The sequence below is a fragment of the Chiloscyllium punctatum genome, chromosome 24, assembly GCF_047496795.1.
Source record: "Chiloscyllium punctatum isolate Juve2018m chromosome 24, sChiPun1.3, whole genome shotgun sequence".
Taxonomy (NCBI): domain Eukaryota; kingdom Metazoa; phylum Chordata; class Chondrichthyes; order Orectolobiformes; family Hemiscylliidae; genus Chiloscyllium; species Chiloscyllium punctatum.
In genome coordinates, this window is record NC_092762.1 from 44,246,310 (window position 1) to 44,264,285 (window position 17,976).

At 42.4% G+C, this 17,976-nt stretch overlaps 1 protein-coding gene across 1 annotated transcript in view; it reads right to left on the reverse strand.

Annotated features, from left to right (window-relative positions):
* Positions 1–12,667, reverse strand: part of LOC140494508 (ankycorbin-like) — a 112,904-nt gene extending 100,237 nt beyond the window's left edge. Inside the window, exons 1-2 of the mRNA XM_072593764.1 lie at positions 12,637–12,667; positions 10,700–10,774 (exon numbers count right to left, since the gene is read on the reverse strand). Of these exons, the coding sequence (XP_072449865.1) occupies positions 10,700–10,735 (36 nt within the window). The 5' untranslated portion in view covers positions 10,736–10,774; positions 12,637–12,667. The remainder of the gene's footprint in view (positions 1–10,699; positions 10,775–12,636) is intronic.
* Positions 12,668–17,976: the final 5,309 nt, after the last annotated feature.

Sequence of the window (17,976 nt, forward strand, 5' to 3'; positions counted from 1 at the left end):
GGAGAAGATGAGGTGTTGGGGGCCGGGGAAACAGAAGTTTTGGAGGAGGTGGAGGGCGTGCGTGGTGTCTCGAACATATGTGGGGAGTTCCTGGACTAGGGGGGATAGGACAATATCGAGGTAGGTGGAGATGAGTTAGGTGGAGCAGGAGCATGCTGAGACAATGGGTCGGCCGGGGTGGTCAGGCTTGTGGATTTTGGGAAGGAGGTAGAATCAGGTGGTGCGGGGTTCCTGGACTATGAGGTTGGAAGCTGTGGGTGGGAGGCTCCTGCTGCTCCCTCACCACCCGACACCTGGAGGAAGAACACCTCATCTTCCGCCTCGGAACACTTCAACGCCAGAGCATCAATGTGGACTTCACCAGTTTCCTCATTTCCCCTCCCCCCACATTACCCCAGATTCAACCTTCCAGCTCAGCACTGTTCTCATGACCTGTCCTACCTGCCAATCTCCCTTCCCACCTATCCGCTCCACCCTCTTCTCTGACCTATCACCTCCATCCCCACCCCGATTCACCAACTATACTCTTTTCTACCTTCTCCCCAGCATACCCCCCCCCCCCCCACTCCCATTTATCTCTCCACCCTGAAGGCTTCCTGCCTCTATTCCTGATGAAGGTATCTCAATCTTAAATCATCACAAACTCAAGCTGGAGGGAAGGTCGCCACTCACAGGAGAGAAGGAATGGAGCAATGGAAGTTCTGGGATTTTTTTGGTGATGTTGCTGCTGGATTCAGGGAAATCAGGAGAATCTGAGGGGATGCACAATCATTGTTGACATTGGCAAGGCAATTCTGGTTGGATACATTCCTGGATGTTCATCACATGACGTCCTGCCTCCAAATGCCCTTCCCCACACTCCAGCCATTGGTCACTTTCCAGGAATTTGGCATTCCCATAGCAATTCCTTCCCTGAGAGCACTGTGGGTATAGGTAGACCGTGTGGACTGTAATGGTTCAAGGCAGCAGCTCATCATCACCTTCTCAAGGGCAGTGAGCGATGGGCCCAGCCAGCAACACCCACATTGTATGACACATAAAAAGAAACAATTGCAAAGCAAATCGACGCTTCATTGTCTGAATGTGTATTATAAAAATTTCCATCAGATTATAAATCCTAAACCTCTTTATGGAATTAGAGGGTAAGGAGATATGACAGAGTGGATTGTTAACTTAGGGGAGATTTAATTGGTTTTGCACCCTGAATTTCCTGGGTGAGGCAAGAATTGGAATTTTGGAGCTCACTCCTCAATGGGAATTCACTGGATTTTACTTCCACCTACATTAGTGAGGTAAATCTGGGTGTGTTCCTTCATATGTTTAACTTCCATTATTTGCTTTATTCAGGTACTGAGCTAGGAAAGTCTGTGGACATTAGCAGGTGAATGGCCTTTCCTAAAATAAACGTTTTTCATTTCTGAATTTACCCTTTGGTTCAGGTAACTCTTTTCGTGAACTGAATAACACTATGCTGTCAATAGCAGAGATTGCAACTTGTCAAACTGCCTACCTTTAGCTGCCTTGCCAACTACAATTTAGCACTTTTTAGCAGCAATGCTGTAACTATCAAAAGTTAATACAAATTATTAATCAGCATTTAGAGATTACACCAGTGTCTGGTGAACCCCTCAGTGCCCTCTCAGTACACCTACCACTCACTTTTGACAGATAGAGTATGATTTAAGATTGACCATGGAATGACAGCTGACAAGGAACAAAGCAAGAGGCTACAAAGTTACAGGAAGGTCCAAGGCTGAGAAACAGAGAATAGGGATGAGACACCAGAGAACTAGGATTGGGTTACTGTACCAGGAGCCAAAGATCAAAAATCCAGTTGTTCCTGGGGCTGTTCCTGTGCAGGAGACAGGCAGAATACACAGCAATGTGCATTCACATCACACATCACTGTAGGTGGGTAACCTGTACAAGTACAAATGTCCCTCACTATACGACAAAATAAAACTCCAAAGAACACATCCTCAAAAATACTCCTATATTCATACGTCATCGTATATACATGCAACAGCAGGCAAATACAGGCTAACGGCACAAGTTTGGTTTCTGTAGAACCAAATAAATCTTACATGGACATTAAACCTGTGTAATTAGTTAGTTGATATCTCACTAAATAATTCACTGGTCACTTCACTGGCACACAGCAGGGTTTACTGACTATATCAATAGTCCAAGTGGTTTAAAAGCATTTTTGCAGTAAGGGAGCCATGTTTCTGGAATAGACAACTGATGATTGATTGTATACATGAATAATGACCCATTGTAAGCATAACTGTCACACAAGAGCAACAGGATAAAATGCATTGAATACTGATGGAAAAAGATATGACTAACATTGTCTTAAACTTCTATTGGCTTTGCCTGCTTGTTGCTCCAAACTGTACCTTTAAGATTGATGCATGGTGCTTGCATCTTAAAGGGAGCATTGGTTTTGCATGTCACATTCTCTACTGCTGAGCCTGTAGCTTAGTCAAACTGCTGGACACGATTAAGAGTTGTCTGATGTTACCTCTCTTCCTCTTGCCTGGAGTAAATGAGATTAATAGCATTCCCCTATCAGGTTAAGAAACAACATTGGGATCTTCCTTGGTTGAGTGAGGGCAGGATTAGGCTGGACACCAATGCCCCATCATCCAATAACGCCCTACCCTGTACTGATAAGAAGTCAACTCAAAAAGGTGATGAGCTGAAGGAGAAATGGATGACACATACAGGCTTGATTCATTTTGTATACCTCAAAATTCAAAAATACAATGTGACCAGTACATCCATTTCCAAGTATGACAGGGCTTTTTGTTTTACTGGTTTAGTTATGAGATGATGACTAATTTTGAGGTTGTGCTGTTGATTCCCATTTTTAGTTTGATAGTGAATCCTAATGTGGACACAATCTGCCCCTTTCTCCTTCCGCTGAGCAGCAACACTTGTGCTCACACTCATTATCGTTATAATCTCTGCTATGGCTATTTAATAACCCAACTATTTCAGACAACCTTCCCGAATTGCTTGATTCTTTCAGGAATCTCTATTCAAATTATTGCACTTCCCCCTCCCAAACATTGCTGATCAGCCTCCATAGAATGTAGAATCAAATAGTAGTGAAACCACGTGATCCATTAATCCTGCTCTGCCCTTGCATTGTCCTTTTTAATTACAATTCCCTTTCCTCTACCACCAGACTTCAAATGTAAGAATTCATCTGCCTTTTGAAAATCCTGCTGCACCTATAAAGTAATATGGACTTTCATTTATACATCATAAATCCTGGTACTGTGTTCCACACTGGACTGGACTACATCATAGATTACAGCAGTTCAAAGGGCAGCTCACTACAACCTGCTCTAAGGCATCTAGGGATTTGCAATATGCCTATGAATGAGTAAAAATAAGATCACCTGTTGCAGCATCAAGACTTCCCAATGTCCCTTTGAAATGGAATCACTCTTCCAATGCAGGAAACCTTATAGCCAATTTGCCCGCAGTGGCATCCTACCCACAGGAATGGGATAGTGACTACTTAACTTGTATCTTTTGAATTCAAAATCAGCCAGCTACCATGGCAGGATTTGAACCCAGGTCCCCAGGACATTACTTGGGTCTCTCGATTAATAGTGAAGCGACAATACCACTAGGTCATCACTACCTCTAATGTCAGCCGGGGAATAAATATTAGAGAGCGAGTGGGATGGCGGTTTAATATCTCATCTGAAAGATGGTACCTCTGACAATGTAGCACTTCTTCAATATTGCACTGAAATGTCAGCCTAGATTTTGTGTTCACATTTCTGGAGTTGACTGGAGCCCATAATTTAATTCCTTCTCACTCAGAAAGAAGGGTACTACCCACTGAGCCACTTGGGGTGGAGATTTTGTCACCTTTACCTGTTTCAAGCAGGGTGTGCTTTACAGTTATCCCATGTTCAACATTTCTAATGTGCTCCTGACTAACCAAAATCACTTCTTCCCATAGCAAACCCACAAAACATTCCTGGGCTGTATTTTTTATATTAAAAACCCTGTAGCTGCCTTGAACCAAACAGGCCCAAAAGGCCTTTTACTAACAGATACTCCTCTTGATAACTTAAAAACATTTTAACTTAATTATAGCTCACCACTTCCTGTCACCCACCATGTTCCCACTCTCACATGAAGTTTTAGATGAAGAAAGCAGTGAGTGGAAGACTGGGAGAGGGTTAGTGAGTGGGAGAGTGAATGGAAGCCAGGAACAGGATGGCCAGGGGAAGGGAAATGGTGAGTTAAAGAGGAGTGAAGGATGCAATGAGTAAGTCGTGGGGGGTTAAATCATGGAGCAGGAAGGTCAGGAGTGGGAAAGCAGGGAGAGTCAGAGAAGGAGAAACAGGGAGTGATAGGGTTGGAGGGGGCGAGAGAGAGGAAGAAGGGAACAGAAGAGTTGGGAGTGGGAAGCAATAGTTTGTTTTTTAAAAAAAACACTGACCATGTTAAGCTGAAAATGGAGACATGGGTCTTTGGGTAATGCTATGAAACAAAAATGCGCTGAAAGCATAAGATCTCTCTCCAATTACATCTTTTCTTTCTTCCCAATATTGGCAGCACACTTCAGACTGGGTACTTACTGGTACTGCCCATCACATAAGGAGGTTAATAGGCTGTTTTTTAGACCAGTGTGAACAACTCTGGAGTGTCTTTCATTTACTTCAGATCAGTTTAATATATGTTGTACAATAATGACCCCTTTCGCTGGGTTTGGGGTCTCTTTGGTCAATGGTAGTTCACTATCAGTTCTTTCAGCTGCACCCTTCAGTTTCAATTCTTCAAACTTCCTTTACTACTTTCTTTCTCACCGTCAACCCCTCCACTTCTCATCCCCCCACATCCTCCTCCACTGAAGATAGAAAAGGATTTGTTTCCATGGTGACCGCTAGTGTCTAGGCCGAGTCATTTAAGCTGTATTACTCTGTTATTCTGAGTGCTGGCAGCCAGAAACTTTCACATCATTGAAGGTAGTGAATATCACAAGTAACTCATTGTGGGATTCACACCTACTGTCCTATTGTTCCAAGCTACCTGCACGAATCAATTTGCCGCCTTTTCAATGGTATTGAAATTGCACATTGACCAAGTTAAATCAGATATGACTTACACTGCCACTACGCTTCAGGGTGTAATGAGTCAGGCTGATAGTATTAAGGTCTCTCTCATCTACATCTGAGACATCTTTTACCTGATATCTCAACTGATAACTTCATGATTTGTACATCCTGAGGTTGTGGAAGGTGTTCTATTAGTTCAAGTTTCTGTTTTTTAACTTGCCAATCCACAACTGTACTCACTTTGGCAATAACTTGTCCTTCTCAGCTCCAGCTGCTGCCATCTTCACATTTCAGTCTCACTTGGTGAGGCAATAAGGAATAATTTTACACCTTAACCTGGTATGAGTTTTGGCAGGAAGCACATAAAATGCTCTGGGTGCCTAACTCACCACCCACTCCCCATATTGAATTACCTTTACTGTCACATGTACTGAACTGAGTAGAGTCATAGAGATACCAAACCCAATCTAGTCCCACCTGCCAGCACCCGGCCCCTATCCCTCCAAACTCTTCCTATTCATATACCCATCCAAATGCCTCTTAAATGTTGCAATTGTACCAGCCTCCACCACTTCCTCTGGCAGCTCATTCCATACACGTACCACCCTCTGTGTGAAAACGTTGCCCCTGAGGTCTCTTTTATATCTTTCTCCTCTCACCCTAAACCTATACCCTCTAGTTCTGGACTCCCTGACCCCAGGGAAAAGATGCTACCTATTTACCCTATCCGTGCCTCTCAATTTTGTAAACCTCTATAAGGTCACCCCTCAGCCTCCGATGGTCCAGAGAAAACAGCCCCAGCCTGTTCAGCCTCTCCCAGTAGCTCAAATCCTCCAACCCTGGCAACATCCTTGTAAATCTTTTCTGAACCCTTTCAAGTTTCCCAACATCTTTCCGATAGGAAGGAGACCAGAATTGCACACAATATTCCAACAGTGGCCTAAATCAATGTCCTGTACAGCCACAACATGACCTCCCAACTCCTGTACTCAATACTCTGACCAATAAAGGAAAGCATACCAAACGCTTTCTTCACTATCCTATCTGCCTGCGACTCCACTTTCGAGGAGCTATGAACCTGCACTCCAAGGTCTCTTTGTTCAGCATCACTCCCTAGGACCTTACCATTAAGTGTATAAGTCCTGCTAAGATTTCCTTTCCCAAAATGCAGCACCTCGCATTTATCCGAATTAAACTCCATCTGCCACTTCTCAGCCCATTGGCCATCTGGTCAAGATCCTGTTATAATCTGAGGTAACCCTTTTCGCTGTCCACTACACCTCCAATTTTGGTGTCATCTGTAAACTTACTAACTGTACCTCTTATGCTCGCATCCAAATCATTTATGTAAATGACAAGAAGTAGAGTACCCAGCACCGATCCTTGTGGCGCTCCACTGGTCACAGGCCTCCAGTCAGAAAAACAACTCTCCACCACCACCCTCTGTCTTCTACCTTTGAGCCAGTTCTGTATCCAAATGGCTAGTTCTCCCTGTATTCAATGAGATCTAACCTTGCTAATCAGCCTCCCATGGGAACTTTGTCGAACGCCTTACCATATAGATCACATCTACTGCTCTGCCCTCATCAATCCTCTTTGTTATTTCTTCAAAAAACTCAATCAAGTTTGTGAGACATGATTTCCCATGCATAAAGCCATGTTGACTATCCCTAATCAGTCCTTGCCTTTCCAAATACATGTACATCCTGTCCCTCAGGATTCCCTCCAACAACTTGCCCACCACCGACATCAGGCTCACCGGTCTATAGTTCCCTGACTTGTCCTTACCGCCCTTAAACAATGGCACCACATTTGCCAACCTCCAGTCTTCCGGCACCTCACCTGTGACTATCGATGGATACAAATATCTCAGCAAGAGGCCCAGCAATCACTTCTGTAGCTTCCCACAGAGTTCTCGGGTAATCTGATCAGGTCCTGGGGATTTATCCACCTTTACCCGTTTCAAGACATCCAGCACTTGCACCTCTGTAATCTATTTCCCTACAGTCTATATCTTCCATGTCCTTCTCCACGGTAAATACTGTTGCAAAATACTCATTTAGTATCTCCCCCATTTTCTGCGGCTCCACACAAAGGACACCTTGCTGATCTTTGAGTAGCCCTATTCTCTCCCTAGTTACATCTTTGTCCTTAATGTATTTGTAAAAACCCTTTGGATTTTCTTTAATTCTATTTGCCAAAGCTATCTCATGTCCCCTTTTTGCCTTCCTGATTTCCCTCTTAAGTATACTCCTACTTCCTTTATACTCTAAGGATTCACTCAGTTTATCCTGTCTACTTTTTTTATTTCAAAAATATACTTTATTCATAAAATAATTTGATGGTATGTACTGTTGGTCATGCCATACATACGTAAACATTTGCATACAGAGATGCTTCCTTTTTTTTCTGAAACAAACCCTCAATTTCTTTAGTCATCCAGCATTCCCTATACCTACCAGCCTTTCCTTTCACCCTAACAGGAATATACTTTTTCTGGATTCTAGTTATCTCATTTCTGAATGCTTTCCATTTTCCAGCTGTCCCTTTACCTGCGAACATCTGCCCCCAATCAACTTTTGAAAGATCTTGCCTAACACCGTCAAAATTGGCCTTTCTCCAATTTAGAACTTCAGCTTTTGGATCTAGTCTATCCTTTTCCATCACTATTTAAAAACTAATAGAATTATGGTTGCTGGCCCCAAAGTGCTCCCCCACTGACACCTCAGTCACCTGCCCTGCCTTATTTCCCAAGAGTAGGTCAAGTTTTACACCTTCACTAGTAGGTACATCCACATACTGAATCAAAAAATTGTCTTGTATGCACTTAAATCCTCTCCATCTAAACCTATAACAGTCCCAGTCTATGTTTGGAAAGTTAAAATCCCCTAACTTAACCACTCTAATATTCTTACAGATAGCTGAGACCTTCTTACAAGTTTGTTTCTCAATTTCCCTCTAACAATTAGGGGGTCTATAGTACAATCCCAATAAGGTGATCATCCCTTTCTTATTTCTAAGTTCCTGGATGTATTTCCAGGAATATCCTCCCTCAGCGCAACTGTAATGCTATCCCTTATCAAAAATGCCACTCCCCCACCTCTCTTGCCTCCCGTTCTGTAGAATTTGTATCCTGGAACATTAAGCTGTCAGTCCTGCCCATCCCTGAGCCATGTTTCTGTAATTGCTATGATATCCCAGTCCCATGTTCCTAACCATGCCCTGAGTTCATCTGCCTTCCCTGTTAGGCCTCTTGCATTGAAATAAATGCAGTTTAATTTATTAGTCCTACCCTGTCCCTGCCTGCCTGTTTGACTCACTTCTGTTCTCAACTGTAACAGTCACAGATTGATCTCTTTCTTCAATATCTCCCTGGGTCCCCTCCCCCCCCCCCACACACACGTTACTAGTTTAAATCCTCCCGAGCAGTTGTAGCAAATTTCCCTGCCAGTATATTAGTCTCCTTCCAATTTAGGTGCAATCCGTCCTTCTTGTACAGGTCACTTCTACTCCAAAAGAGATTCCAATGATCCAAAAAAGTGAATCCTTCTCCCATACACTGGCTCCTCAACCATGCATTCATCTGCTCTATCTTCCTATTGCTGCCCTCACTAGCTCGTAGCACTGGGAGTAATCCAGATATTACTACTCTTGAGGACCTCCTTTTTAAATTTCTGCCTAACTCTCTGCAATCTCCCTTCAGAATTTCAACCTTTTCCCTTCCTATATCATTCCAATGAGGACAATGACCTCTTGCTGGCCCGTCTCCCCCGTGAGAACATTCTGCACCCTCTCCGAGACATCCTTGATCCTGGCACCAGGGAAGCAACACACCATTCTGTTTTTTCTCTGCTGGCCACAGAAACGTCTGTCTGTACCTCGGACTACAGAATCCCTTAACACACTTGATCTCTTGGAAGCTGACGTACCCCTCGTTGCATTAGAGCCAGTCTCAATACCAGAAACTTGGCTGTTTGTGCTACCTTCCCCTGAGAATGCATCACCCCCTACATTTTCCAAAACAGCATACCTGTTTGAAATGGGTATATCCACAAAAAAACTCCTGCTCTAGTTGCCTACCTCTCTTACCCTTCCTGGAGTTAACCCATCTATGTGACTGTATCTGAGACTTTACCCCCTTCCTATCCATCACATACTGTTGCTGTTGCAAATTTCTCATCACTTCTAACTGTCTCTCCAACCAATCCATTCGATCTGATAAGATTTGCAGCCAACAGCATTTATGGCAGAAAATAATCCGCAGTAACCCTTAAACTCTCTTTAAACTCCCACATCTGACAAGTAGTACATATCACTCTACTAAAGGCATTTTTGCTCCTTCATAATCTACAGACCCAGAAAACAACACCGTCTTATTCCTCTACAAAACACTGCCCAGGTTAAATTAATAGTTATGGCTTATATTTTAAGTTTAATCAAGAAACATATCTCCAAAAACCTATAATCACAGTGAAAAGTTTACAAGTTGCTATATAATGGCACCATCTTAGGTACAAAGGTACAGTTTCTTAAGAACAAATTCTGAGGAAAAAAGTAAAGAAATAAGAAGTCCAGCATTATATATTAAGGCGTGGTGGGGAGAGGAGTAAAAACTCCTATACCTTAGGCCTAATGAGGCATCTAAATCAGGTATTGTGTGTCTCAATTGATTTCCACTGCCATAGAAAAAAGCAGACTGTGCCAGGCAGGCTCGAATGCAAAGACTGCTTTTAAAACTTCCTTTGAAAAGGTGGGAGGAAAAGGGACAGGTTTTGGGGTCATCAGCTTAGGTACTCTGTGAGCATTACAGCAACACGGAAGAAAAAACCACCATTTCGACTGGGACAACACATCTGTCCTGGGACAGGCTAAGCGAAGACATGCCAGAGAATTCCTAGAGGCCTGGTACTCCAACCACAACGCCACAAACAAACACAGATCTAGATACCATCTATCAACCCCTCAGAAAACAAACAGGAAATGACATCACAACAAACCCCAGGAACCCCATCCAGGACAAACATATAAATAGAAAGCAGGAGACAACAGCTTCACTTCACTTGGAGGTCGCCACTGATGATGTTACCTAGCCAGGTAATGAAATGTCTGGATATCAAACCTACAGCTCAGTGAGCAAACCTACACCCTAAGCAACTGTCTGTGTGGAGTTTGCACATTTTCCCTGTATCTGCGTGGGTTTCCTCCCACAATCCAAAGATGTGCAGGTCAGATGAATTGGCCATGCTAAAGTGCCCATAGTGTTAGGTGCATTAGTCAGAGGGAAAATGGGTCTGGGTGGGTTACTCTTCGGGGGGTCAATGTAGACTTGTTGGGCCGAAGGGCCTGTTTCCACACTGTAGGGAATCTAATCTAATCTAATCTAATCTCCTACTGTCACACCAATTTGTGCCCAACAGGCAGGAACAGTAATCGTTCTCAACAATTACTCACAGAGTGCAGTATAATGGGAACAGAAAGTGAGCCTATACCAGCAGTGCAGCTGATGTTAACTCCACATTCAGTACAGAAGGAATTCAGATTGTGTTATGTTTAACCCTCCTGTGAATTGCTGCTCCTTCCTGACAGATGGTAAACTGACAGAGTGAACTCACCTCACTTTTCTTGAATTTCACTTTTAAGCTCTTCATTTCCAGTCTTTTATGGTCCTGATTTCAGAGTGCAGTGAGCTGACAGGCACGGAAAGAAACGATAATCAGTGTCAAAACAAGTTAAATCACTCACAGAGATGTGGAGATGCAGATAATACTTCAACTTATCCCTAACTACACTTTCCGTATATATGTGTTATATATAACTACTAAATATAGTAATTACTCTGTAATACATGGGGGATCAATTATTCTGATACACACAAAGCATTAACTCAAATCTGCAGAAGATATTTCTTGCTCTGTAATACATAAAAGGAACCATTTACTTCGTCATAATATTCACCCTCTGTAAAGCCCCAAACTTACACATTCCTTTGTTGGTAATCTCTCTCTATTAACCCAATGTGCTTTGAACATTCCTACATTCTCACCCAATCAACCTGTCTAAACCTTCTTCTTTACCACAGCCCCAGACCCAAATATATTAGTCCACTGCCTACTCCCCTCCATTGTAGCCAGGATATTGCAGACTGTCGATGTCACCTACCTCCCACGTTACACCTCTCTCTTCAACCCCCCTCAAACATTGAGTGGACCTTGTTCATAGTTGCTGTCCCTCCTGCATTCCAGCAAGAGCCTCCAATCCCCAAAACTGAGTTTCACAGCTTCCCTCCCACAGCAATGACCCTTGATAATCCTCCCCCTCCCGCCTTGACATTTATTGACAGACTCCCTGAACTGGCTGTGGCCCACCCTTGACTGACTTAGCCAGACAGCCTTGAATGATAAGTAACTTGACCCCTGATTGATATCCGTGCAGCTCCCCATCTGCATTCCTGTAATTCCCTGAACGGATCTCACTGGAGCTTCAGGGCTCTCTGTTTCCGTAGAGGTACAGATCCCTGACCATGGCTACCTCAAGCAGCAAAGTGACCATGCCTAAGCTCCTGCACTAAGAAATGAAGCTGACATGACTTACTGTGCTGGGACCTTCTGACTGAAGGGTGTCTCCTTTGACTTGGCTGAAGATTACTCCCCTTCAAACTTGAGGAAAGGAGTTTACTTGCAGCACATGTATGTGTTTACTTCTTACACTATTGACATGACGCAAATGCAACATTTGTGCAGCACTGTGCCATACAGCAACTTGACTGATGACTGCTTATCAAAATTTGCACCTCACAGAGTGAAGAGTTCTACAGGGCCCACTTGGTCGAGTGTAAAAGAGAAAAAAACACTTCCTGAACAAACTAGCAGTTCTAATTTTGAACAAGACACTCTTGACTGCATGTTAGCAACTAGTTACAGGTTACATTAATATAATAGACATTGTTACAGAGATTATGAGGGCAAACAGATGTTGGGTCCCACTCCTTCAAGATCCAAAGTTATTTTACTCGAAGTCCCCATTGTTATGATACCAGCTGACGATGATATTTCAGACTGGAACCCAACTTGATCAAGCAGAAGTTTCACTGTTTGCAGTTTGGTCACTGTAGTGGTAAGTCACTGAACATATTCAAATGAGGTTGTCAATGTTCTTTTAACAAAGAAACACAATGCATTACACAAAAAGAGAAAAAACAACCAGCTATGTGTAAATAAAGCAAGTAAGAAAGACCTCGACACAAATGCAAAAAGGAAGATTCAACCCCTTTTCCCCCTAGCAATATTCTTTACCATCATTCAATTCCAATAAAATGTCTGATCTTAACACTTTCTTAACCAGCCGACACTTTCCAGTAATTATTCTTAGACTTCTGAAGTGGCTCAAGATCTCTCTTCACCTTTAACAATCTAAATACTTCTTTCCAATTCTGACTGCCTGCAGATTTTACCAATTTTCACAGCTAAATAAACTGCCCTTCTTTTTGCACCTGATCTTTTGTTTCTATATTTGATGATACCATGTTGTAGACATTATGTAATTAACTTACCGGGTAACTGATGGAGCAATCACACTTAAATCATATGAATTCTCAGAAAAGTGGTTTCTTAATTCACTGCTCGAAATGACATTTTGATCCTTGTTTAAAAAAATGTCATCTTCACAGAATTGAAAACCAAAATCCATTTTCCTCCACTTTTAGATCAGAGATCCTAAATAATAGTAATGTACTATTAAACCTACATCACAAAATGGCATCGACAGTGGGCGATGCTAACAGCACTCCTCAGTATTAACCCTTTCAGATCCACAGACATCACTTCTCCCCAGTTTGTTTGCTCTCATTATTAATTTTGTACATTTTTGGATATACTAACATACTTGTTAGTAATTGTGTGTATGGTGGTAACATTTACCACAACCCCATCTTCAGATCTCTGACTTTACTTTTTATTCCCTCACGGGATGTGGGTGTCATTGGTTAGCCAGTATTTAATGACCGTTACTAGTTGCATATCAGAACATGATGGTGAACTGTAGTTAGGCAATGTCTCATCTCTAGTTTCAGCTCTTTTGTCCATATTTGAACCAAGGTTGCAATGAGGTCAAGAGTGGCCCTAATGGAACCCAAACTGGGCAGCATTGAGCAGGTTATTGCTGAGCAGATGCTGCTTGTTAGCATTGTTGATAACACCTTCCATCATTTTACTGATGATTGAGAGTAGAGTGATGGAGCAGTAATTTGCCAAGTTGGATTTGTCCTGCTTTTTCTGTACAGGGCCTATGACGGTGCTGCCCATTTAACAAGGTTATGGTGTTTTTTCAAGAGGGGTCGTAAAGGCAGAGGTTCCGAGATGTCTAGAAATGGCTACTGAAAACAATGGCAGGGGAGTGGCCAGTTCTCCCAGTTCAGGTTTTGTTTTCGAGTTTGATTAGTTTTAGCAAGCAGTCGAAAACTGCTGGGGACCTAGAGAAGCAGCCACAGTGAAGAATGGTTCCATGCTTCAACAGACATCTTACCTGGACTTTCTCTCTGAAATCCCTTCTGCCTGTAAGAACCTGGGGTGTTTATGGGATGTTGCAGGGATTGGATCAGTCTTGTTAAGTCATGATATCATGTCAGATGGGTTTTCAAATATGTTGTTAATCTAAATTCTGCTTTCTTTTGTTTCTGTTTCAAGCACAGTGTGTAAATAAATTCTGTTGTGCTTAAAGCCAAGAGGTTTGACCAGTTGCATCACTCCTGGAATATCCACTATACATTTGCATTTAAAATAAGAAAAGTTAGGGTATTGGCTACCTTCTTAAAATGTTTTGAGGTGGTCTGGCCTGCTCCATAACAGGGCATACCTGGGAATTTCTCCACATTGTTGAGTAGAACCATGATGTAACTGACCTTGGCTAGGGGAGCAGCACGTTTGGAAGCACAAAACTTCAGTACCATTACCAGAATGTCGTCAGGGCCTGTAGTCTTTGCAGTATCTATTTCTTCATATCATGTGGAGTGAATTGAATCAGCTAGATGTTTTGGAAGGCTCACCCAGCTAGGCCATATGGGTAGAACTCAGGAATAAGAAAGGCATAATCACTATGATGGGATTATATTTTGGTCAGTATGGACAGGTTAAACTGAAGGGTCTGTTTCCGTGCTGTACATATCTACGGTTCTATGATTTCCCAGTAGCCAGCAGGCAATAGAGGAACATATATGTTAGCAGATCATGGAAAGATATAAAAATATTGTAGAGGGTGATTTTGACTTCCCCAATATTGGCTGAGACTCCCCAAGTTCTAGGGGCTAACATGGAGCAGAATTTGTTAGGTGCATCCAGGAGAGCTTCTTGAAAAAAATACATAGATTGTCCAACTATGAAAGGGGTCATACTGCACCTTGTCTTGGTGAGGTGATTGAAGTTTCAGTGAGGGACAATTTTGGAAACAGTGATCATAATTCCATACATTTTTAAGATTATAATGGACAAGGGTAAGATTTGCTCTCAGGTAAAAATGCTAAACTGAGGGAAAGCTAATTACAACAGTAATCGGCAGAAACTGGAAAAATTAGTTTGGGGGCAGCTGAGGGTAAATCCAAATCCGACAAGTGAGAGTCTTTTAAAACAGCATGTTCCTCTGAGGACAAAAGATAAGGATGGCAAAATTCAGGAATGACAAGATACATTGAAAGATTAGTCAAAATTAAAAGGAAGTATACGTAAGGATTAGAATACAGGAAATAACTTAAACAAGGAATTAGAAAGGCTTAAAAGGGGCCTTGAAATGACCTTGGCAAGTAGGGTTAAGAAGAATCTCAAGGCATTTTATATGTATATTATGAATAAGAGACTAGCTAGGGAAAGGGTAAGTCTACTCAAGGACAAAGGAGGGATTTATGCATGGAGTCAGAGCAAGTGGGAGAGGTCCTTAAGGAGTATTTATTCATTGGGATTCATCAAAAAGAATGACATGGTAATGGTAAAGTTAGGGAGGAGTATGTTGATATTGTAGGACAAGTTGATATTAGGAAGGAAGAGGTGTTGGGTGTCTTGAAAAATATTAAGGTAGGTGAGTCACCGAGGTGGATGGGAGCTATCCTGGGATACGGAGGGAGGCAAGGGAGGAAATTTCTGGGCCTTTGATAGAGATCTTTGTATCCTCCTTAGCCACAGGTGAGGTCCCACAAGACTGGAAAATATCCAGTGTTGTTCCTTTGTTTAAGAAGGGCAACAGGGATAATCCAAGGTCAGTGAGTGTTACATCAGTGATAAGGAAATTATTGGAGAAGATCCTTTGGGACAAGATTTATTTGCATTTGGAAAAGAATGGACTTATTATGATAGTAAACATGGCTTGGTGCAATGAGGTCCTGTCTCAAATACTTGATTGAGCTTTTTGAGGATACGTCAATGATGATTGATGAGGGTAGGGCAATGGATATTGTCTACATAGACTTCACTAAAGCATTGGTCAAAGTCCTTGGGTAGGCTGATCCAGAAAATGAAGTTACATGGGATCCTGGGGGAGATGGTAAGTTGGATACAAAATTGACTTGGTCAAAGAAGACACAAAGTAGTTGTGGATGTTTTGTTTTTAATTGGAAATCTGTGATCAGTGATGTTCAACAAGGACTAGTGCGAGGACCTCTGTTATTTATAATTTATATAAATGATCCAAATGAAAATATAGGTAGTCTGATTAATAAGTTTGCAGATGACACGAAAATTGGAGGAGTTGTGGATAATGAGGAAGGCTGACAAAGAACACAGCAGATTACAGATCAGTTGGAAATATGAGTGGAGAAACGTCAGATGAAGTTTAGTGTGCATAAGTACGAGGTGATACATTTTGGGAGGTCAAATCCAAGAGGAAAGTACACAGTGAAGGGCAGGACCATTCAAAGCATTGATATACAGAGATATCCTGGGGTGCCAATCGACAGCTCCCTGGAAGTTGCAGAACAAGTACATAAGGTGGTTAAGAAGTTACAGCATGCTTGCCTTCATCAGTCCAGGCATTGAGTATAAAACTCACGCTACAGCTGTATAAAACTTTAGATAGGCCACATCTGGAGTATTGTGTGCAGTTCTGGTTGCCACATGAGGCTTTGGAGTGGGTATGGAAGAGGTTTACTGGGATGTTGCCTGAATTGGAGTGTATTAGCTATAAGGAGAGATTGGACAAACTTGGATTGTTTTCGCAAGAGCATCAAAGGCTGAAGGGATGGCGTGTTAGAAATTTATAAAATTATGAAAAGCATGGTTGGATGTGATTGTCGGAATCTGTTTGCAAGAGTGGAACTGTCAAACATGAGGGGACACAGGTTTAAAGTGAGAGGCGGAAAGTTTCAAAGCCAGTGTGAGGCAAGTGTTTTTATGCAGAGGGTGGTAGGTGCCTGGAATGTGCTGGCAGAGAAAGTCGTAAAAGCAGATACAATAACAACCTTTGAGAGGCATTTAGACAAACACATGAAGAGGCAAAGGATAGAGGGATACAGACCATGTGCAAGTAGATAGGATGATTACGATGGTGTCATTGTTGGCACAAACACTGGGGGGGGCGTAGGGGAGGAGTGGGTTACAGGCCTGTTCCTGTGCTATACTGTTGTGTATTCTAGAACAACCCTGGCCCCAAAGACTTCATGATTACCTGCTGCACTCATGTGCTAGTTTTATTTGTTTCGTGCACAAGTACCCCCAAGTCCTTTTGCGTTGCAGTTTTTCTCCATTTGAACATACTATTCTTTTGTTCTCCCTTCCAAATGAACAACTTCACATTTTCCCACATTATTTTCCATTTGCTAACTTCTTGCCCACTCACTTAATGTATCAATATTTCTCCGTAAACGGTTTGCCTTTCCAAACAATGGGACGACACGGTGGCTCAGTGGTTTGCACTGCTGCCTCACAGCGCCAGGGAGCCAGGTTCGATTCCAGCCTCGGGTGACTATCTGTGTGGAGTTTGTACATTCTCCCCATGTCTGCTAGGGTTTCCTCCGGGTGCTCTGGTTTCCTCCCACAGTCCAAAAATGTGCAGGGTAGATGAATTGGCCATGCTAAGTTGCCCATAGTATTAGTCAGGGATAAATGTCAAGTCTGGGAATGGGTCTGGGTGGGTTACTCTTCGGAGGGTCGGTGTGGACTTGTTGGGATGAAGGGCCTGTTTCCACACTGTAGGGAATCTAATCTAATCCTTCACCTATTTTTGCTTCATCTACAAATGTGGCTACAGTATATTTGCCTCCAAATCATTTCTATTGTCAACAATCTCAGAGGAAATCTGCTGGTTATATGTTGCCAACATGAGAAAAGAGACACTTATCCGCATTCACTGTTTCCTGCCATTAGCAATTATCTATCTAAATCAATACATTACCTCAAACACCATGAAAACATTTTATGAAGTACCTTGTCGAACACTTTCTTGAAGACTAAATCTAACACATCTCCTGGTTCCCCTCTATCAACTCTGGTTGAGACTTCCTTGAAAATTGCAATTAGTCAGACACAATTTCCCTTTCATGAAGAGATGCTGACTCTGCTTGATTAGATTATGGCTTTCCAAATGTGCTGCTAATACTTTATGAAGTTTTTTCCAGTAAGATGCTAGGCTAATCTGCCTATAGCCACCGGGTTTTTGCTTCCGTCTCTTTTTGTAAGTAGGGGCATCCCATCGGGATTGGCAATTTTCCAATCCTCTGGTACTTCTCCAGAATCCAAAGACTTTCAGAGAATTACAACCAATGCATTGACTATTTCTGTAGCAACTTAGAACATAGAACAGTACAGCACAGGAACTCGCCCACGATATTGTACCAAACATGATGCCAAATTAAACCAATGCCTTTTGCCTGCCCTTGGTCCAAATCCCTTCATACCTTACATATTCATGTGCT